At 40.4% G+C, this 23783-nt stretch overlaps 1 protein-coding gene across 1 annotated transcript; it reads right to left on the bottom strand.

Moving 5' to 3' along the window:
• Nucleotides 1-1366: 1366 nt before the first annotated feature.
• thbs4b (thrombospondin 4b) lies at nucleotides 1367-23783 on the bottom strand. Its single transcript, XM_023297937.3, has 22 exons — nucleotides 23456-23783; nucleotides 19404-19601; nucleotides 17424-17674; nucleotides 17203-17305; nucleotides 16955-17037; nucleotides 16789-16840; nucleotides 16498-16649; nucleotides 14627-14764; nucleotides 12167-12244; nucleotides 11920-12072; nucleotides 11697-11801; nucleotides 11484-11591; nucleotides 9385-9544; nucleotides 8198-8316; nucleotides 7744-7796; nucleotides 7453-7646; nucleotides 5776-5954; nucleotides 5401-5449; nucleotides 5106-5302; nucleotides 4783-4955; nucleotides 3407-3546; nucleotides 1367-3083 (listed from the first exon to the last, which is right to left on the bottom strand). The coding sequence occupies exons 1-22, from the start codon at nucleotides 23532-23534 to the stop codon at nucleotides 3025-3027; spliced, it is 2823 nt and encodes a 940-aa protein (XP_023153705.3). The 5' UTR covers nucleotides 23535-23783; the 3' UTR covers nucleotides 1367-3024.

Here is a 23783-nt window from a genome sequence, read left to right as displayed (position 1 = left end):
CTGAAAGTAAAGCAGATCCTAGAAAATATTTGAAACAATTTAAACTTGTAAAGACGTTAAACATCTGTTCAAGTTGTCAGACTCCTCACAGCCTCTTTATGGCCTCTGCAGACTTCCTCTGTCCTGACAGCTGCCACACCCTCCAGTGTAGCTCTGTTAAACAAATCTGACTGATATTAGATGTGTGTTGGCGTGGAGCATTTTGCTGTTTGGTGTCTGTAATTGTCATGTCTTTTCTCTTGCAGTTGAATTTGAACGAATTAATCAACTAAGTAAAAAAACCTAAAGTTTATATTGACGAGCTGCAAAAATCTGCTAGATGTGACTGATTTATGCGTCTCCTACTTCATTTAATTCAGATTTTTCCTGTAATTCATTAGCATGTCTTCTACTTCATTTGCTACATTTGGAATAATTGATGATGATTTCTGATTTAACGTCTGTCTGATTCATTCATTTATAAATAAATCAAGAGTGGGCTGCTTCAGTTACCCAGTTACATTTTAAGATTTCTGTCTGAAATACAAAGCACTTTTACAAAAAACCAAATCCACGCTGCACACATCTGTTCCATTAGAGTCACTATAAAAAATGAAAGAAGGAATCTTTCTTACCTCTCTGAGTTGAAGATAATTCACAGATCTTTCATCTTACAGCTAAGTTAATGAAGACATGCAATAATACTCCCAGGGATTTATCATTTTATCTTCGACTTCATTTGTCACATTTGGAATAATTGATGATTTCTGATTTCAAGTCTGTTTTTTCATCTATAAATATCCCCAAAAGTTAGCAAAAGCAGTGCACTTCCAGTTAAACATTTACCTTGTAAGATTTCTGGTTAAATAAAGCCGCACTGTTAGGTTGCATGCATCTGTTCAATTAGAGTCATAATAAAAATTTAAAGAAGTGATTTTTTTCTTACCTCTTTGAGTCGAAGATGAATCAAAGATCTTTCATCTATCATCTAAGTGAATAAAAGCATGCCTGCTTGATTAAAAACAACTGTTATAAAAGAATCTCCATGATTTGTGCCTAGAAAAAAGCTTCATCCTTTTCTTTTATCCTTTGTCTCTATTTCCAAAGATCTCCTGCCTGGAGCAAAGACCAAAGTCCCTCTATGCAGCTAATCAGAGGTAAGAATGTTCTTATTAGGAAAGTATTTCCTGGTCAAGCAAAACAGAGGCCTTTGTTTCTCAAGCACCCCTGAAAAAAAAGAATTACACGAGGAAGCAGGGGATTGTGATCAGTAATTATTTTCATGCATTCAGGTGGTCTGTAGGAGGTTTTGCATTTGTCCTTCTTCACGTAAGTAAGAGGTTACATAAGAAATACAAAGGAATAAATAAATATATTGAAAGGCAAATCAACGTCAGTGCATATTTTAATGTATTTTAAAGCCCTTTATTCAGACCAGGTTCATGACTACACACATATGAAATGATCAAGATCTTCAGGCTCAAATGATGGAAAGAGAAGACAACGTTACACTGAGTTTTAAGTTAATCTTCTGTAGTAAATGAGACGAGATAGAATCTGAAATCGGAAACTTGGCCTGTTCATCCGCTTCCCAAAAGGACTCAAAATACCAAGTTAATAAAACACTGACACAATGCGACCCATTTATGATGAAAACTACATACAGGAAACATCATGGAGGTTGATTTTAAGCACATCTTTTTTTCTGGTGAGGATGATTATAATACAAGACACGAGCTAAAATACTAAAATATATCAACTGTGTAATAGTAAAACAAATGTTTTTTTTAACAGGATGTGCCCTTTAATTTGAACATGACAGATTTATAATGTAAAAAAATGAAATAAAAAAAGCAGAAATGTGAGAAACTGTGGGTTAAAACGATATGCATGATGGCATTTTAAGTACAATATTTATGATTTGTGCTAAATTTTTGGAGACAATTTCTAACACAGACTTTAATTTACTGGGCAATTTCATTGTATTACTGAGCGATTAATAAAATACTGACCTACTTCAAGCAACACTTAGAATACAGAGGAAGAACCGGTGCAGAAAACTGGGCAGGAGGAATGAAATAAACTGAAACTTTTGACACACTGAGTAGGGACATTACTCTTCAACACAATTGAAGTTTTAGAAAAATGGAACTGTCTTTTTCTTACCTTCCAGCAGCCTAAACACATAAAATGCTCATTGTCACTCAGTAATAAACGATACTGCAGTGTGTAGGAGAGACTACAGTATAAATGAGGGGAGTTCAGAAACAGCCGCAGGGACTCATTATCATGTCTTCTACTTCATTTGCCACATTTGGAATAAGGAGACTGTGAGAAATGGGTCCATATTTTTCAAAATGGCAGCAGACAGGTACGCTGCAGTAGAAAACAAATGGCAATGGATGACTTCTAGCGGCGTCTGAAGGTGACCGTAACAAAATAAAGTCATATAATAATATGACATTGATGTAAGTGTCTCATATGTGGCTAAGCTGTAATTTGTAACTGGTAATTCATATTTAAATTACACATGAAGTGGCTTTGCTACACAGTACTGTACTTTGCAGGGGCCCAGTATGTACAAAAAAGACTTTAATTTAATCCTCCCTTCTTGTTTTTTCCCCTACTTTTAAGTATCAGTTGGAACATGACTCTATTGTACCAATGTGTGATTCATGCGGCAAAATTACAGTGTAAAACACAGCCTGCATTATGTTCTTTCTTGTGTTTCTTTTGCTTAATTTTTGCATTCTATGTGGTAAAATACGTCATAACTTACAATATTTAGCACAGCAGGCTCAAAGAGTCTTTAAGAGATGATTAAGCAGGAAGCGCATGTGGAGAAAACGAATCCGACGTGATAATATGCTCACACAGTTCATATACAGTACAAAGATTGCGGTCATATATGCACAGAGGCTGTACACATGGATACACAGACACACACAAATAAACAGCCATTCTCATTCTCACACATACAGCAACTTAGACACGCACACGCAGACGCATTCTCTGTAGATCTGGTGTCATATTTCTGTCTCGACTTCAGAGTGAGTCAGCGCCGTGTTGAGTGCTGAACTCCTGGAAATCCTCAGGGATGGTGTCTGCAGAAGTGACAAGGTAGGTTCTATTATGAGACAAGCTCAAAATCTCAAACTTGGTGAGGCCAAACTAATAATTCTCTGCACAGCTGTAGCCCGAATGCAATAAGATAAAGTATAAAGCCATCCCAGACACAATTCAAAGAGGTCAAAGGGAAGATATATTAAGACGACTAGTTTGAATTAACACCATTTGTTTTGCACATATTGGGACATAAACTGCCTTGAATTCATCAGAAAGAGAAGCCTGGCGCTTGTAGCATTTCATCACTCTAAAAAACACAAATAATCATGTATGGCAGTTAGATTTGATGGTGTCTCCTTACCGTTGCAGCGGTATTTCAAATTGGACCAGATGATGTTTTCTTGTGAGAAACAGAACACACCGAGTCGTCCTCCTCTCATAGTCGTGTCGATAGTCACACCAGAGTCTGCAACCAGCTCAGTTCCCTCATAAAACCGAGCTCTAAACAAAGCACAAGAAGGGATTTTCACATTTTTTAATCTCTGTTTTTGGCTTCTTGATGTGAAGCCTGACACCATTCTCATATTTATTTGCTAAACATCACGCTACAGCCAGGAGATGGACAGCTTGGCTTAGAATCAAGGCTGGGAACAGGGAAAAACCAGCAGCGTGACTACTGACACTTCTGAGTCTCACTTATTAACACACTGCACCAATCAGCTGAAACATTAAAACCACTGACATGTCAAGACAAGAACATTAATTACCTTGTTACAATGACACCTGTCAAAGGGTGCGATGAATTAGGCAGCAAAGGAACAGTCAGTTCCTGCAGTTGCTGTGTTGGCAGCAGAAAAAATGGGCAAGTGTAAGAATCCAAGCGACAAGACAAGAACCAAATTGCGATGGGAAGATGAATGGGTCAGAGCTTCTCCGAAATGGCAGGTCTTGTGGGGTGATCCTAATATACAGTGTCTAGTACTTGGAAAAGGTGATCAAGTAAGGAGAACTGGTAAACCAGCATCAGGGTCATGGACCAGCAAGTCTCACTGACTGAAACCTGTCCACATGTAAAAGCGCCTACAATTGGTACATGAGAATTAGAACTGGACCATGTAGCAATGGAAGAAGTTGGTCTGGTCGGATGAATCGCATTTTCTTTTACATCATGCGGACGGCCATTTGCGTGAAGAAATGACATGAGGATGGACCATGGGAAGAAGGCAAGTTGATGGAGGTGGATGGATGATACGCCTTTATAATACTCTTTGATTGGAATGCCCTCTTTCAGCAGGATGATGCACCCTGCTACACTACAAACATTGTCCAGGAATGGTTCAAGGATCATGAACAGTAGTTCAACTTGTTGTCTTCCCATCCAAATTCCCCAGATATTAAACATTTGTGTAATGTACCATGGAGGCCCCAACTCACAACCTCCAGGACTTAAAGGATCTGTTGCTAGCATCTTGGTTTCTGATACCACAGGACACCTCAAGAGGTCTTGTAAAGTCCACACCTTGACTAGTGAGATCTGTTTTGGTAGCATGAGGTGATCTATACAGTATTATTCAGGTGGTTTTAATGTTGTGGCTGATAGATACATGCATATCCTGTATGTCTGATATAAGGACATAAATATGCAAGTGATATCCATCTTCACATCCCACTCTTGGCAAGAAAGTGAAGAATTAATGAGTATTTCTTAAAATATCTGGAACATTTTTTTCATCATACCTGATGTATCCAACCTGTGGGCGGTGCTGCAGGTACCAGCGGTAGGACACCTTGTCCTTCCAGCCCACGTTCCTTGGATCCTTCCACAGCAGACGCACCTGGTCGTTGGTGTCTCCTGTGTGCCACAGCGAGTTTCTCAAATGCTCCCCAGGGCCGGATCTAGACTTCACAGCCTGACACACAGAGACACACAGATAAGTGAGCAGGGATGTGGAAGCAGAGAGAGAAGAGAAAGGCAGAAATGTGAAAAACATGTCGAGCGATAAAAATAGGATGAGAACGAATCTCCTGCTGGGGATTTGTGACATGGCTTGTGCTTTCACCTTAAGCTGGATGCCGGGCTCGGCCACGGCTCTGAAAGGTGTTGCCTGCCAGTATGTCTGCTCAGTCTGCTTCCACATCACCACGTAGAAGGAGGATGAGTCCTGATAGCCGAAGATGAAGCCGGCGTAGTCGTCATCGGTGACTGTGTTCACGTGAAATGTCCCCTCAAAGTCCACTCCACTAAAAGCAGTGTAACCTGATATCAGAAAGTGTAATCAGTACATTATACATGTTTAGAATAGTATAAAATATTTTACTGACTGATATTCATCTCAGAGGGGAAATACATCTTACCAACAGCAAGTCCTGGATCACTATTCATGGTCTGAACAATTTCCATTCCCTGTTTAGCAAAACAAGGAAGTTGGTAATGTTGAATTTTGCATTTTGGTAACATGACCTCCTATCTTTATGCAGAAAACAGCTGCCTGCTGAGTTAGAAAACTATTCAAGGACAGCAGTAAGAGTGAAGCAAAACAGCAAAGCAAGACAATGAGCTATAAATCCCTATAAAGCCAAGGAGCATGTCAGATTACAGTAATAATTCTCTGTCGGTTCATAGGTACAAGCAACGACTTTAACCTTAAACACTGTCATTTACATACATATAAAAATATCTATCATAGCCACTTCACTCGTAGGCCTTGTTTCCACACTCAGTGATCTCACCTGGTTCAAAACAACCCAGTTGGGGTCGATCTGTGCGTCGCCTTCAGGGTCCAGCACCACCGTCTGATAGGCCCTGAAGTCAGTCAAGGTAACCTCGGCGTTCTCAGGGCAGTTGTCGATCCTGTCAATCACTTTGTCCTGGTCAAAGTCAGACTCACACACATCTCCAACACCGTCATCTGAGGAACAACAGAGGGAGGATAAATAAAATTAGCAAGATGGAGGATCTTTGTTTCATCACAAGGACGACGAGGTACTTGTTAAGTGAAAAGCCCTTTTCATTCCAACGTTTTTTCTGCACTATCATGATTAGATTTTAGACTGGCTCCACCAAAAATGTCAAAAAACTTACTTCCAAAAGAAACAATATCGAAGCTGTGCAGCTGAATATAGAAATAAAACATCCCAGATACTGTATGCTGCCAAAGGGCGAAAAAGCATTTTGTTCAGCAGTTTATCACTTTTCGTAAAGTTTTCTAAGCTGAATGGACTTGAATTGAAGCTTACAATGGTCTGAACAAGGGGCCAAACGATTAATGACCTGGTGGATTATTGGATCCAATATTTAGCTTGTTTATTTTTTTAGACCTGTAGTCATCACTGTGTGGTCAATATCCAGCCTATAGCACTATCAGACTGGTTACAGGCCATGAGGAACAGCCTAAGTTTTGCATTTGAGATGTTATTCTTCCAAACTTTTCCTCAATTATACAGTATACTGGTTTCAAATATTAGTTATTTGCCTCCTTAATCATAAATAATTTGCATCTGAAAAAAACTTGATTGGCCAATGTTTAATCTGCACTCTGCTGTGTGACAGTCATTTGATGGGTTTGTAATATGTTCTGTGCAGGTCTGAATCTGTCCAATGGTGCAGGTTATTAAATGTAAAGAAGTAGGTGATTGAGCTTTCCTTACATATTGGATTCTTGACAGGCTATTAGGACTGTGAATGTGTGACAGCTACCACTGACTGCACACGAAAAGGTCACGGAGTTTGGCGGTTGTTAGCATAAAAGTTTTGCTGCGTGTTATATTAATGGCTTAATCTGAGGAATGTCTCACTTAGTGTCTTGATTAATTCTTTTGCAAACGCAGCAGGTAACTTTGTGTATTTGCACATGTACTGTTGTCTTTGTGCAAGGCCACTATTTCATTGTGCTCTATAGCGGCGCAGACAGCGAAGGTACATCATTAGGATGCAGGTGAACATACAACTCTAATAAACATCTTTGGAACACCCTGAAGGTCTCTCTCCGCTCTGCATCACTGAACTCTGACTGCCAACAAAAACTGCTGTGCCCCACTTGATTTGAATTGACACTTAACTCCCGTTCGCTTCAGAGACCATTTTAACAGAAGTAATGTCACAATGAGTCATAAAATTGGCAAACGAGTTCAAGCACACAAAATTGTGCTTTTTACTTCCCCCTAAAATTGCTGCTTAATCTGTTCAAGGTTGCCACAGCTTGATCGTCGTGGGCGTGAAATGGGGCCACGGAAAAATGCACATAAATGTCAGTCAGTAACAGTTCAGGGAGAATGGAGGCATTTAGATGAAATTATCTTTGAACACTAAGCTGGTTTTCAGCCAAAGACATCAACCATAATATGTGAACATTACTGCAAACTGTTATCATTGTGAGGGTTTATGAAGTGCCACATATTGAGGCTCACTGTTGTCGTCGGTCTGGTCGGGGTTGGGAACCAGCCGGCAGTTGTCAGGCCCTGGTGGAATAACGTCCGGGATCCCATCATTGTCATCGTCATCGTCACACTCGTCACCCAGCCCGTCTTTGTCAGTGTCCAGCTGGGAGCTATTGATCACCAGCGGGCAATTATCCTTGGTATCCTGGTGACCATCACCATCGCTACAGGGGGAAATGACGCAGTAAAGGTGAGATGAATGAGGAGGTCAAAGTAGAACGGCAGGTTTGCAGTATAAAGAGACTGTGGAGGTGTCCATACCTGTCTTGGTTTGTGTCACAAGAGTCTCCAACTAGGTCATTATCTACATCAGACTGAAGAGGGAGAAGAAAGTACGAATGAAACAGTGTGAAAGTACTCCAATGCTGCATTTAAGATCTGACTTTAGTGTTATCAGACTGCACACGTGTTTCTTCTGCTGTTAAATATACACTTTAACTCATATATTCTTATATAGTGCATGTGTGTTTATGTGTCCATGTGTATAATTTTGGATCATCTTAACCTGTCTGGGCCTCAAAATATAGTTTTAATGAAACCATCTTTGGGGTCCCCAAAACAACACAGATTTATTGTAGAGGTCACAAGCCAAAATTCAATGTGAAGATACTCAAACTACAATATTCCCCAAATACTTCTAACTTAGATTTAACTACCTTACTGGGGTAAATGTTCTCAGCATTGTTATGCATCCATCTGTGTGACTCTGACTGACTTGATTTGGGTTGGGGATGTCGGGGCAGCTGTCGCAGGCGTCTCCCACTCCGTCTCCGTCCCGGTCCAGCTGGTCTCTGTTCTGGACACGCTGGCAGTTGTCCAGAAAGTTCTTCAGACCTGCACAGCACCCAGAGGAGATAGTTAGAGCCACTTAACACTCAAACCCAGATCCGATTGGATTTATTCAGTGCATGAATCTGCTATAATTTGAATAATTAATCATTAAGTCAATTTACAGCCAAAAAATCCCAAACAGTCTGTCTTTCCAGCTCCTCAGTTGAAGGGATCTGTTGCATTTATATGACCCATGTTGCAGTAAACTGAAATTTGTTGAGTTTTGAACTGTTTACTAGGCAAATCATGCAATTTAATGATAGTGATTTGGTTATTAGGAAACCGTGATGATAATTTTTTTTGCAATTTTCTGGCATTTTATAGACAAAACGATGAATAAAAATGTCATACATATATAGGAAGATGAATAAGTACAAAAGTAATTGTTAAGTGTCTTGTAAATGAATATGTTTTTAATCAATTTCTGCCATTTTCCCTCTCACACTGTGATTTTTTTCAAGTGAAAGAGAAATTTACATTTAATCAGTGAATTCACACAAATGTTAAGCCATAGTATCCGTACTCGTGTGTTCGAACAACTGCTCCTACTGCCTGTCTTTTATAAAGTCACCACTGGGATGCACTGTTGCATTTGCTATGTAGGGGAGGCCAGCTTGTGCTTAGACAAAATTTTTATTCATCGCAGGGAGGCAGCAGCAGCACCACAAATGCTTAAAGGTCAAGCAGCAGCGATGGAAGAAAAACTATCTTCTGTCCTGTGGGGATTTTTGAGGTGTAATCATACTGGTGGATGATCAAAGCTTGTGTTTGCTCTGGGGTCAGACTGCTGTTGGCTTTGATTTTTTTTTTTTCTGCAGTGCTGTTTGTCATGCCTCAGCTGGCTTATGAAGTCATCCATGCCACTACATAGTGATACCTTCAAACAACACGGTTTAGAGAGCTCTGTGTCTAACTGTAAATTCTGTGTGCATGAGTGTGATTCTTCATTAATTTATTGTGGTGGAGACATGGAGGGCAGAGTAGAATAATAAGTCATAACTGCGATTGCCCACAGTGATGCTGCTTATGTAACAAGAACGTCAATGTTAGTGATGTAATTTCTCCCCATACCATCTCCATCCATGTCGTCATCGCAGGCGTCCCCTTTGCCGTCGCCGTCAGTGTCCCTCTGGTCAGGGTTCTCCACCATGCGACAGTTATCGCAGGCGTCTCCATGGCTGTCTTTATCACTGTTTCTCTGGTCCAGGTTGGGCTTCAACCAGCAGTTGTCCTGAGAGACAGAGATCACAGAGGTCTCATTCACAGCATGTGTCATTCAGTCACGATATGTTTGCAAATGTGTGTGCTGGCAAAAAAGACTTCACTTGCATATTAAATGTTAGTGTGTTATGGTGGAACATCTAACCCTCTGTGGGCTTCAGAGCTGAAACAGTTATTTGATTAATCCATCAACCGGTCAACAGAAAAACATTTAGCAAACTGTTTGAATGATTAATTAGCTGTTTAATGGGATAATTTAACACTTTGCAGAGAGTTAGATAAGTTAGACAGGAAGATTGATAAACCTCTCATGTGTAATGGTAAATAAAGAACTACAACTACCAGCTTGTTAGCATAGCTTAGCATTAAACCTGGAATCAAGGTAAACAGCTAGCCTGGCTCTGCTCCATAGACTATATATAAAAAAACTGACGTATTCACTGCCTCTGAAAAGTGAAGCCAATGCAGAGGTGCCTTAAAGTGCAGCACCACTGGCTGCCACTAGGGGCTGGCTCCAAAAAATGTCTGGCTTCAATAGACTCATATTCAAAAAGATTTAACTTCTCTCATGAAAAACTAGATCAATACATTTTTCAAGTCTTTGTGATGTTATTTGCTAATTTCTCCTTCTAATCAGTGTCCTGGTGGTCTTCCTGAAAACAAGTCCATAATTAAGTAGAAATTAAGTCTCAAAGTGAGTTATGCTTTGGGGCATGGCTGACTTGATTGGCATGTCTGGTCCGGACTGACTGACAACCATTTGGACAAAGACAGACTGTCTTCTGTCCAAAGGTTACAAACTCTTCCTACAAGCACTTCTAAACCTCACTTGAACCATGTTATATCTTGTTTGGTTGCACATAAAATCCGTTAAATTGATGTTTTTAAGGAGTTTTTGTGACTTCATTTTGCATTTAAGTCTTTATCCCAATGAAAATGATGATGAAAAATTTAATATAACATGGTGATTAGCGAGCTTTGGACATGCTGGCAGGTAGAACTGGTAAGCTTTGAGTGGAGTAAGACTAGCTGTTTCCCCTTGTTTTACAGTCCTTAGGATAAGTTAAAGCCTTCATATTCAGTTCGCAGACACACAAGAGAAATCTGTCCTCTCATCTGTCGCTTGGCAAGAAAATGCACTTCCCAAAATCTTAGACTACTCTAATCTCTGATTCCAGCTTCTTAATTGTGAACATGTGCTGCTAGCATCTGTCTGATATGACTGCAGAGTGAATGGGTTTGGATTTTGAACTAATGGTTTGACATAAAAAGCAAACTGAAGACAGCACTGGGCTCAAAGTCCCAGATTTAACCCCTAAAAATTAATCTATGTGTGTATCAAAGTTACATATTTAGATTTTTTTTTACCCAGAAAACAATACCTCCCTACCCTAAGATACCTTAGATGTAACTACACTGTTGCTTCCTCAAGAATGTGGATATCTATGAAGTCCCTGCCTCTCTCACCACTCATACCAGCACACATGCCACCTAAAACTCTGTTCAAGCACTTTAAAATGACTATCATTGGTGTATTTCAATGATACATGTTTGACCTGGAAAGTGATTCTGAAGAAGAATAACGATCCAGAAAGCTCCACCCTTCAAGTTGACAGGATTGGTTGCTTTGGTTTGTCATGTATGAAAGCACTGGAAGTCTGAATCTGTGTTTTTGACACTATCATTGGTTCTCTTCTGGTTTCAGTGAGGAAATGCTCAGCAATGGTGATGGCGATTTATTTCATTCATGATATGTCTGTTATCATATAAGAAACAACACATGGGCATGTTAACAAGGTAAAAAACAAACAGACTTGATTTTCAGGTCTTTAAGGAGACTGAGAGGCTACTATTTTCTGAAACCTGTCAACAAAAACTGAACAGATTAACAGATAAGGAAAATAATTAGTTGCGACTCTTGGATGTTTGCAGGCAATATTTCCACCAACCTGCTCGTTTGGAATCCCATCACCATCTGCATCGTCGTCACAGGCGTCTCCATGACCATCCCTGTCAGCATCCTCTTGACCAGAGTTGGGAACGTAGACGCAGTTATCCTGTGAAGAAATGTGACAGTGTGATTACAACAACAACAACAACAACAACAAGAAAAGTTCAATTAAGCCAAAGTTGCATTTGCTGACAATTTGCACCTTGCTTACCTTTCTGCAGTTTGCATCCTTGCATTTAAGTTTCTCATCTGGATATCCATCAATGTCAGTGTCCTTTCCGCACAGATATCCATTACCGGCCCAGCCAATTCCACACTGACAAGACAAATGAAACTCCTCAGAAACTCAGACAGAATACATACAGACTCATGCATACATACAGAATCTTTAAATAGGTAGCGCATAAGAGTGTGTGAGTCGTGTGAAGTCCTACCTGACAGGTAACAGACCCGTCTCTTTCTACATTACACTGGGCGTTGATGTCACAGGGGTTGGTCAGGCTGTTACCACAGCTGATCTCTGGCTTACAACCCTTCACCTGATCTCCTGTGAATCCTGTCTTACAGCTGCCACAGTGATAGGAGCCCTGTGAGGGAATTAGAACAGCTGCACATGAACCTCTCTGAACAGCCACTGACAAAAAGAGCTGGTGGTCGGACAATAGACTGCAGACATCTTACCACGGAGTTGTGACAGATTGAGTTTGCAGCGCAGCCTCCGTTGTCAGGTTTTTTGCATTCGTCAATGTCATCGCAGACCTGGATTGTGCAGAATGAGTCAAATGTAACATGAAATAATCTGAACGTTTGCTTTTGTGACTACTTGCCTTCTTTCCCATCCTTCAGATTTCATTGTTGCAATAATTGTTGTATGAAAACAGACATGTCATCCCCAAAAACCCGGATACTGGAGCTCAGGCCTGCCATTCAGGAACACTCACAGCAAATTACCGTGTTAGTATTATGTACACATGGGACATTCTAAAAGTTTGTTTGGTAGGGACCCAGAATTGAATTACACTGTAAATACTTCTTTAACTATCCGATGCATATTAAATTATTGCATACTTTTGGCTGCAGGCTATAATTACCTTAAAAAGGGGGTGAGCAATGACTGCTTCATTTTACAGCTGACAAACTCCAGCCACATTTTTAATGCCTTGTTCTATTACCTCAGCTGGAATTACCGATGCATGCTTTTCAGATATACTCGGGAAAAACAGAAAATGAATGTGTCATTTGTTAAATTGATGAATAGCTCCGCACACTCTTGAGGTTTGTCCACAGATCTTAGTAAAGCTTATTTCTGACTATGTTCATCCGATGATGTGGCAGGAAGTTGATCTCGGTTCTTCGTTAATTTTAGTTCTGGTTGTCAGATCCTTCATTGGACCCCAAAAATGCATTACTTTCCCTTAGTATTATAAAATGATTTCAGAATCATGGCTATAACTAGCTACAGCCTTAGTATAATATTTGATGCTCAGTAGCAACAGTAATGTAGGCTGTTTTATATTCACACTGAAAAGTAGTCCCGATTTTAAAACTTAACAGTGTCATTTTCCAAACTAAGTTTTATTTGTGAGTATGCCATAATGCCAGTCGTGTTTCCATCCAATTTTAGAACAAATTCTAAAAATATTTTGAGAAAATTAGCAAAAATTAAATGTGAATTATGTGAATTTCAAGAATGGATGCATCAAGATAAACAGTTGGTGTTAATTCACCAGCTGGGTGCCATGAAATCAACACAACAGGAGCACATTAAGATGATGAAATGAAAAGACGAATGTCAGACCTTTAAAATGATTATGGCATAGAAATCAAGATAAAAATGTGGCATTTTGTTTCCTATTTTAAATGTGAGTCTCCTCATCTCTCCACAAAGACTACTACTAAGCTTCAGTAGATGTTTAAAGGTTCTCTCTGAAATTCAAGAAACGCTTATAATGAATAACACCAGTGGCTGCTGGGTGAACTGCATTCATCACCTTCCATATAGGTGCAAGTGAGCATCTTGGGCATCAGCCAAAACAGTGACATGACAAGCAGGAGAGTGAACATGATGGAGCGACATCATGGTAATAAATGAGGTAACTAAAGTAAGACTGTTATTATAGTTTGACTGTAAACTATATTTGAAAGTACATATCATATTTGGTTCTTTTCTTTTTGGCCCACCTCACCACTGAATGTGCAGATGTAGGGAAGCAGCTGCTGCTTTGCATTTTTCTGGAAAGTTTAACTTCTTTTATGTAGAAATGTGTCAGTTTGAAAAAAAAGAAAACATAAAATTAGGCAACTAATGTTCATGTAATGTATCAATTCAAAAAAAAGTGAACAAAATCACTGGAAATAATAATAACTTATGTCATCAGTTTAGAGAAATGAACCCGTCTGCCCTTTGGTCCTCACATCATTAACTCACAATAGCAAAAAGTACCTGTTTCAGTCTTTCATAACCACAATTTAGGTCAATAGGAAATATAAGAGACTGCTATTAATGACAACTTGAGTGTTTTTGGCCGACCATTACAAACAAGAAGCCTCATAAAAATGACGGCCCAAAATATAATACATTTGCCAAATTCTAACACACAAACTAGCTGGAATACGGGGTAGGAGGAAGGCTGGGCTTTATGTAGAAACAAATGACTGGAGGACTAGTCAAATACACTGAAAATGAAGCTCCTCTGTTCACACAATGGCAATAAAAGGCAATTTATGCATGTAAAAAGCTTTACATTCTTACACAGAGCTCTTTTAAATCACTTCTGTGAATTCAACAAGTCTGTTTCTATTTCTATTATCTTTTTTTAAGATATTTTGACATTTTTGTGTTTTTTGGGTAAACGGTTTGAAAATGTGCACACGACACTCACTGTTAGCCATTTCTCAAGTGATGATTTTACAGGTAAACTACTTGGTAAACACAAAATTACTCCATACTCTTTTGTCTTCCTTCCCTCCACTTATGTACCCAGATATGGGGGAGAAGTAAATATTTTACTGACATGCCACCAAACTAATCCTGCATTCTTTTGTAGCACAATAACAGAAAACTCTTTCTTTGATCTGTAATTTGCATGTAATTCTGTTCCCATTTTGTCTCCGTCTCCTCCACATTTTGTGCACCCTCACCTGTTTGTTGTTCTGAGCGTACAAAATGCCAACTCCCTCCACTGGCAGGCCGGTGTAGCCCAGAGGACAGGCGTCGCAGCGGAAGCCCGGGGCAGTGTTCATGCACTTCACTCCAGGGAAGCAGGGGTTAAACTGGCACTGCAGAAAGGAGGGCATGAGCTGTGTTGAAGCTGCAAAATATATGTGCTTCTCACAGGGCTTCTCTCCAAAAGCTTTTAGGTCTGATGACACTTTTGCTCATGCAAAAAAGAGAATGCTGAAGGGGCCAGTCCTTGGAAAAGAGGTCAGTGCAAACACGAGAAGACAGACAGGCAAACACACACATCCTTGCACTTCTATTATTACGAGATCCTCCATGTGCAAAAGTCATCCTTTAACTTTTATCCCCAAACTTCTATCTTTACCTGTAGTTTTGGTCCCTGAACTGTAATATGCCATATTAATCTTTGAGATGTTTCTTTTGATCTGGTGTGGCAGTTTGATGATCCTACTGCATGACGAAAGTGATGAAATATTTCAATGAACTTTCTCATGAACCTCTGCAGGGACTGGAAAATCCTCTCCAAAAACATCTCTAGATCATCATAATGCACTCAAGTACAGCTCTGTGTTTTCAGCGACAGTCATGTGTGTCATAGTGATCTTCTGGTTAAGATGCACGCTAGATGCTCTAAAAATAATGTCTGCATATGTTTAGTGAACAGAGAAAAAGAGTCCCATCCACTCAGTAAAATTTGCACTTTACCCACCTGCTCATTACATGGCTATTTATTTACTTTTTGCTACGAAATTTTGCAACTCCAATCACAAACTTGCTGATTGATAGCATACTTATTGCACGAGGTGTGTTCATAAAGTTCAGAGTTTGACTGTGTATCTTGGTCTTGTGAATCCAACAGTTGTGAGCAGTCACTTGTTAGTTCTCCACATGATATGTTGCTACTCATAGACCCAGCAGCAGTGGAGCAGTGAAAGAGCCCACAGCGTACAAGACTGAAGAGTAAAGTCAAGAGTGCAATCAAGAGCTTGCCATTGGTTTGGTTTCACATTCACTGGATTGTGCATCATGAATTCATCTCCCAGCATCAGTCTGTCAATACTGAGTCGTAATCTAATATAACCTGATCCGTGGCACGATGGAAACTGGGTGCTCTACCATGAGAGCATGCAAATTCTTTGGCAACACAATCAACGCCCTCCTCATCAGATATTGTTCCAAAACTTCTTCATCTTCCCCAAAATGAAATTCAAGCTTCAGAGTTGCTGTTTTGACACAGTGGAGGAGATCCAGAGTTTATCGCAGACGATGTTTGATGCACTTACAGGACTCCCAGGGAGCATTCAAATCGTGACATGAGCACTGGGAGCAGTGTATCGCTGTACAAGAAAATTACTGTGATGGGAATTCCGGCCAAATTTAAATCTGTCTTAGAATGTTTTGATTGCACCTGGTATAAATAAACTGTTTGTTTCAAACAGATATTTATATATCAAATATATGCACAGCAAATTCTGGCACTAGCTGTATTCAATGGCATCAAGGTGTTTGCTGTAAATCGAGGACACCCCTTGAGGTGGATTAATCACACTCTGTTAGCTTGTAATGTTTTTCATCTGGGTCCAAAACCAGAATAGGAACTTGCTTCTATGTGCCAAACATATATAGACAATATAGGCCAACTTCTTCTTTCTTAAACTAACCATGACTGTAATCTTATAAAGCAGTAACTCAGGTAGTAACTCTAAAATATGAAAACTGAGTGCGATGTCCATAGTTTCTAAAACTGTCCAGACTGGGTACTTAAACTTATATTGACTGTCAGAAGGGTAGAGACATGGAAACACACACATACACACACATTGAACTTTACCTCATCCACATCATCACAGCTGAAACCATCTCCAGTGTATCCATCAGGGCAGGGCCCACATTCAACACCATCTGCTGTCTCTATACACATATCGTCACGGAAACAGACGCCTGGAGCACACCTTGGCTTCACCACTTCAGTACCACCCAGACCTTTAAGTAAGAGACATAACAGATTGGTTTTTATCATCTTCAGTTTCATTTAATTTTTTCAAATATCCAAAAACAGCCATTAAAATGTCCTGTTTGCTGGTGAATGACAGCGTCTGATAGTTACTGGAGATCATCTTACCGCAGGCCTGACACTCTGATATGGTGTTTCTGAGAAAGGAGGTTTCTTTAACCTGGAAAGGGTCAAACATAAACAAGTTTATGTGTGGTTAGGCGAGCTGTCAGGGAGGTCAGGGTTGAGGAAGCATGGATTAAGTGGCCTCAGAGGAACTGTTAGAGGTAGTCACCTGCTGAATGAGGACGTCTTTCAGCTCATTTATCACCTTTGTTAACTCCAGCATTTGATTGGACAGCTGCTTTGTGTTGACCCCTAAGAGAAAGGGACTATTATTCTGTTTGACTGGAACAGAGGTGGGGGATTCTCAGGGCATGCCCCTGACTCACACTGACTTTTGCTCCTCTACAGCTAGGACTGCTTTCCTGGAAAACAGTTGGCTTTCTTTGTACACAGTCACTTCCACAGAAAGAACCTTACCCAGAGTTTGAACAGAGTCTCTTTGCTGGAAATGGCAGTCTTGTAATGACGCAACATTCTCAAATGAGTCCCCAACCACCAGCTTTAGCTCATCTAAGCTCTCCTGTTAGAGTAAAAACAAAGTCAAAGTGGGCAACTAAGCCATCTGGAAACCCACAGAGCCACCACGGAGACAGAAACACATTCATTATTGTATGGAAATGTTCTAAGTGATGGGTCACCTGATCTCTGGCTTGCATGGTCTTGAGCTCCACCATACCATAGCCTGCTGGCAAACCCTGGAAGGCGGCGGGCAGATCCCGGACTGTCTCCACCAGCCTGCAGTCCAGATGCAGCTCCACCCCGCCTGGCCCCTGCTGCTGCATCCCCTTCAGGTGGAACAACAGTCGGTGCTGCTGGCCGTCTGCCAACACCAGGTTGTTGAAGGTAACAGAGCTCATCCTCTTGTCACTCCGCAGGTAACGTAACACAGCTTTGAGGAGACGTGGTGGTGAAAAAGGAACAGAGAGAAATGCAGGAGCTTGTAGAGAGCATTTACTGTAAATGGTACATTCATCCATATTACAGCAAGAGTAAGATCAAGTGACCATTGGATGTTAAGCAAGTATAATGTTGCGTTTTCACCATCTTTGTTTACCATGCTATAACATGCTAGCCTTTGCTAATTAGCACTAAATAAAATGAACAGCTGAGAATAATGACAACATTGTTGCAGACAGACATTTTACAATAAAGTAATGTTAGCTTAAACACAAGACAGTTGTGCTAAAATGTATTTGGGTCATTTCAAATCTGACCTCTAAAGTGATCACAATTCAACATGAGGCACACATAAATTCCCCCCAAATTTCACGTGATTCTGTTCAAAACCCTTCAAGATTTTTCAGTACGGACCATATAGTGGACTGATCAATTGACTTTCCTTGAGCAGTAACGCTTGAATGTTTAAAAACAAAATTTTTCCACTTAACCACAATTTCCACCAATCCATGTCTAAGATTTCCTTTCACAGCAATTAATAATCACATTTTAAAAATTCTGCCACATTTTTCCAAAAGCAATGTCCTGATTACACTCAATGATCCATTGCGCTCGCTATGATTCATTTTAAAAACTGCTTGACAAAGACCAAAGTAGCAGGGGCACTAACTTTAAAAAGTTGCTGTTGATATTTTTATAATCACATTTATTAGTACTCAAGGCTCTGTTCGAGTTCAGAAAGTTGGCACAATTATACGCTTATTTTTTTTGGGTAAAATACAGACAAAACAGAGCAATAAATTAAGACTCTTTAAACACTAGCTACTGTACAACAAGCCTGTCTAACAACTGTCTAGACAAGACTAGTCTCACATTGCTAAACCACAGAATGTTCTGACTGTAGTCCATTAATACTCTGCTGTTGGGGAAAAATGCTTGGCTTTTTCTTTACACTAAATTACAACTGTGTAGGGAGGTGCTAAGCCCAGGATGCAGCGGTGGTGTCCCTCACTGCAAAGTAGCAACAGGTTGAATTGTTTTGCACACAGAAAGGCAAGCACTGCTGTTAAAATGATTGATCCACTCAAAGAACCAAACAGGACTCCAGATAAGATCCAAATCTGTAGCAAAACATGTTATTTTAAGCTTGTAGATTTCTGCTGGGAGGCTGTTGGTGTGTCCTATAGTAAAGGTGATTTTTACAACTTTAACATGCAGATAGTGGAAGGGGAGGAGAAAGCCAAATGAAATCTGTAGCAGAAATGGCAGGCTTATGTATCCAGTGAATCAGGCTAGATATAGACTAACAAGTTCCAGTAATAAGTTCATTCTTCAGAGCAAAACTTATTTATTTATTCAATGCCATTCTGAATGTTCTCTCTCTTTGTAATTGTGCTTTTGGTTTCCACCAGCTCCTGAGGGAAATATCAGGCTAAATGCTGCTAAATGCTCCACTATGTTCACCAACATGTTGCCAGCTGTGCCTTTCTGGTGTCTTTTTTTATGAAAGGCAAATGCAGCTAGGGTGGGTTGGGAAAAAAGATGAGAATGAACCAAAACAGTAAAGTTACAGACCATAAAAGTAAAACCATGAGCTGAAAAACATTAAAACGCTCTGAGGATCTTTGGATAATTCCCTCCTTATGAGAATCCATTGTGATCATAAAAAATATTGATTAGTGCAGCCTTGAAGTACCAGAGGCTCTTTCATGTCCTCCTACCTCTGTTGAGCTTCCCCATCACAGTGAACTCAAAGTACTTGCTGTTGTCCCGGGGGTTGTGCAGGCCAAACACAGCGGTTCCGGTCTTGGGCTGCAACTTGAAGGTGGTGAGGATGAAAGCCTCATTCACCCGTTGCTCAGCCAGACCCCCCTGCAGCAGATCTGGCAGGCAATCAGGCGAGGTAAGCAGATCATAGACTGTTGACAGTGATAGGGAAGAGAGAAGCAGGAAAGCACATGAGTAATGGATGATGAGATATGAATATTTACAACCTGCAGCCGTGCTCCAATCCCAGAGTAAACACATCCTGAGTCGACAAGAAGATGATGATGATGTTGACCCAGTGTTTGTTGCTCTTGCGAGGCGCTGCGTCAATCAGCCTGTGCAAACTTGGCTCAGAGAAACCACGAGGAGGTGGGTTTCTAAGTAAATCAAAGCCAAGTGCCATGACTGTATGATGTTGTTATTATTTTTTATTAGATCTCTACCAAAAACTGTTTGACTTATAAAACGCATTTGAGTTTTCATTTACAGGCAGAATTTAGACATACTGCACCTACTGACAGGCTGCTTAGTAAGACTGAAATGCCGGAGAGGAGAAGAACACTTGTGCTCATGGTTAGAGTCTATCTTTAATAAAGTGACTTGGGAGCTGGGCAGGCCACAGGAGGATGTGCAGGGAATCTCTAGTCCGCCATGTGCACACATCATGAATACTAAAGTACCCTAAAAGCAGTCTGCAAGGCCCTCTGTTGTGAAGGAGCAAAATTGCTCCCAAATGCTCCCAGAGACCAGCCGTTGTCAGCCAAGATTGCCCCAGATGAGATCTCGCCTTCTTTCTTTTATCTCTCTTCTCTGCCCCAGGTCCCTGGTGTTTTGTCAGGCCTGTGGCATATTTCAATAAAACGCAGAGGCTTTAAATACAGTTAAATGGGACTACGCCACCGAAAATGCTTCCTTATACTAAGCTGTCGACATCATTTTCATTAAAAGTTAGATACGAAGGTCATTTATGTTCATTATTATCAAGATCATCCTTTTGTAAAGGATATAATTAATGAAAGTCCAAAAGTGAGCACAGCAGCAGGAGAACAAAGAGCCCTGCTTCGTGTCTTTGGAGTTACTGTAACACCACAAAAACATCCACACATACGCACAAAAGACACAGTCCCAGTGTTCATAAGTCATCTGGACAGAGGGCTTTCTTAGGGGTCAGGCTCGTCTTACACAAGAGACCCTGAAAAAAGTGTCTCATTTCACCCCCTGATTAACCTCAGATTTCAAGCTTCATAAAACCAGTTCAGCTGGAAGCCATAAAGTAATCCAGCGTCTTGTTTTTTCCTCAACACCAGCGTATAAATCAGTCACGGTTAGTTTACTATAAAGTGTGCAAATGGTCGGCATTCTTCATTTTAGTGCTCAACAAATGCTTCACACTTGAGGGTTTGTGTGTGGAAAGCTCTGATTTATTGTGTCGTGTTTAAGACTCAGCCATTACTGGCGATGGAGGAATTACATCTTCAACATTAGCATGTAGCTAACATAAACAGTGAAGTCACACTTAGCCATGAGTAATATAAATAATCTAAACGCATTATATTTCATGTAAGAATACTATGGTCAGTTTAAAAAAGAGAAACCCCAAATGCAGGATATAGGAGGCAGATGAAAAATGCAAACCTACGCGAGCAATGCAGACAAGGAGCAGGCAAAGGTCCAAAAACACAGAGAAGATTTACGAGGAACAAGGCTGAGGTACGGTGGCCGAGAGGTGCAAACCAAATTTACATAATGCAAAACACTTTTACAACCTCCAAGAAAAATTTACAAGTGACAAAACACTTTTACAAGTCCAAAAACAAATTTACAAATTAAATTTAACCGGAAAGGGAATGTCCCAACTCCGGGGTTGAACCGGAAGTGACAACGAGGAGCGGCTAATGCACTCTGTCGGTCTGATCTCCGCCATTTAAACACTCTAAAGACCGACCACACGAAAAACAAAACCGCGTCAATCGGTTCATATGTTCCCCACAAAACGGGCAAAACATCACCTGCTCACTGTCCATCTTGGTTCACCATCAACAACAACCAAAAGTTGCATTAGCCGCTCCTCGTTGTCACTTCCGGTTCAACCCCGGAGTTGGGACATTCCCTTTCCGGTTAAATTTAATTTGTAAATTTGTTTATGGACTTGTAAAGGTGTTTTGTCGCTTGTAAATTTGTCTTGGAGGTTGTAAAAGTGTTTTGCATTATGTAAATTTGATTTGCACCTCTCGGCCACCGTACTGAGGGAACGAACTGTGATGATTATGCTCTCATGTCCATTCTTTGCTGGAGACAAAACATTTTAATCTTCAATAACAGGCTTTTTTTGGACATCGTGAGCAGCTGAATCAACTTATGAACCCAGCACTGAGATATCATCACCTTTAAGTTGATACTGCAACTGTGTTAGTTGCTTTTTTATACATGTTGCAGTTGTAGAACACTGTTGTCAGTTCACCTTCTTTTAGCTCCATTTTTGGTTTCCACCACCTCCTCAGCTGCTAAATGCTCCACTATGTTCACCATTTAGTCACTCACTGTGTCTTCCTGCAATCTAATTAATGTCAAGCAGGTACGGCACGACAGGTTTTTAGAAGGAACAGTTGCCAAAAAACGCTATTACAACAATGAAAGTGAACCAAACAGGTAAGGTTGTGAACCAGGTGGCTAAGCAGTGAGATGAAACTCACTATAAACTCTTTACAGCCAAGTGGAGCTGCAGATTAAGGTAATAATTCTCTATATGAACGACCCCTTTTACCTTGTTTTCACATTGTCATTTGATACATTGTTATTACAAAAATATCGATTAGAGCCACTGTAATGATGCACTTTGCCTCTGAGCGGCGAGCCTCAAATTCCAGCTCCGAGTGAAGTCATCCATGAGACGTTAATACTGATCAATAACCCCTATAACTCTAACAGACTATAATGCATTTTTTTTTGCACCTAAAATCTGCTTTAAATTGCCCTAACTCCTTTTAAACACACTGAATTCCAGTCATGCAGACAATGAGCCATTTGCAAGGGAAATGATAGATGATGAACTCCATTAACGTGGACTTGTTTTATGCGTAACATCAGGTACCCATTGCCAAAAGATTGTGGGGATTAATGGGCGCTGGAGAGGTACGCCATCAATCACCTGGTGTGATTTGTAAGGACCTGATAAACTATAAACACTGGCGTTTCTACGTGTTGTCTGCAGCTTTCTGTGTGTGACCTTGAGCAGAAGTGTGTGTGACTGTAACTGTGTGTCAGGGGAGTCTGTGTGACTTGAAGTTCAATATTGCGCCCAGATCATCTCTGATTATTCCCATGTGTGTGTCCCAGCTGAGACTTTGTTTGAATTAATATGAGCCAGAAAGCTGAACCTCCTGAGCTGAAATAATCAAGCAGATCCATCTAGATGGATATGAAAATCAGGGTGAGTTGACTTCAGTGGGAAGATGGCGGGTTTAAAACTTTTGTCTACTTTTTCTTTTTCATCTGCTTCTGCATTCTGTCAGAAGCAAAAAATTATTCGACTGCCCCATCTCTCCTACAACTGACAGGGATATTTAGCATTTTATTCATACCTCAGTGAGTATCACACACCATGTCTAATCTTTTGTGTTCTTTGGGTCTGCATATGATATTCTCTTTCACAGTGTCTGCTTCATCCATTATGCATTAAACTCATACATAGTCTGTTAAAATACCGAGTGGTGAAGCCATTAAATCTTTTTTGACAGATAATGAAAATGGAGGATTACATCACAGACAGGATATCAGAAAAATGCAGCATTCCAAAAAAAAAAAGCCCAGACATCTTTCTTTGTGTTTTGAAATTTAAACAGCAAGAAGAAATCCTAAAAAGATGTTTCCTGTTTCTTGAATTTCTGTCAATCCCCAGCAGCAACAAACCACAGCTGTAATCAATGTGACACATTATGTAAAAACTGCAGTGACATTTAAATAACTGATATGAAAAGGAAATTTAAACACTTCAAACAACACTCACCCAAAGCCTGGGCTTCCACATGTAAGCACAGTTTTAATAGCAGCTGCAAGGCCAGAATGAGGGCCGTCCAAATTCCCATTTTGTCCTTCCAGCTGGTCCCAGATCTGCAGTTCCTCTGTGGTGACTTATCTGGATGTGACACAGTGGCAGTTTCCCGTATGTCTGCGCCTGTTGTGAGTGGTGCGTCTGCGTCTGTGCCTCCTTTTTGAATCAAAAGTGAGGCAAGACTGACATGTTAAGCCTCAGCAGAAGCCGCTGAGTGTTTTTGGTGTGTGTGTGTCTGAATTGGTGTGTGAAGAAGGGGATCGTAGGAGTCGTATTGAGGGAG

This window comes from Amphiprion ocellaris, chromosome 17, assembly GCF_022539595.1.
Source record: "Amphiprion ocellaris isolate individual 3 ecotype Okinawa chromosome 17, ASM2253959v1, whole genome shotgun sequence".
Classification (NCBI taxonomy): Eukaryota; Metazoa; Chordata; class Actinopteri; family Pomacentridae; genus Amphiprion; species Amphiprion ocellaris.
The sequence above is the reverse complement of the archived record's forward strand: the minus strand, read 5'-3'. Positions and strand labels throughout refer to the sequence as shown.

What these genes read in the sequence shown, in the direction of transcription:
- thbs4b (XM_023297937.3), bottom strand. Translation starts at nt 23,534, where the DNA reads ATGGGAATTTGGACGGCCCTCATTCTGGCCTTGCAGCTGCTATTAAAA. An exon ending in AAGACGTCCTCATTCAGCAG is followed by an intron (nt 16,841 to 16,954) that starts GTGACTACCTCT and finishes GACCCTTTCCAG; the next exon opens with GTTAAAGAAACCTCCTTTCT. An exon ending in ACGCTCAGAACAACAAACAG is followed by an intron (nt 12,245 to 14,626) that starts GTGAGGGTGCAC and finishes TGCACAATCCAG; the next exon opens with GTCTGCGATGACATTGACGA.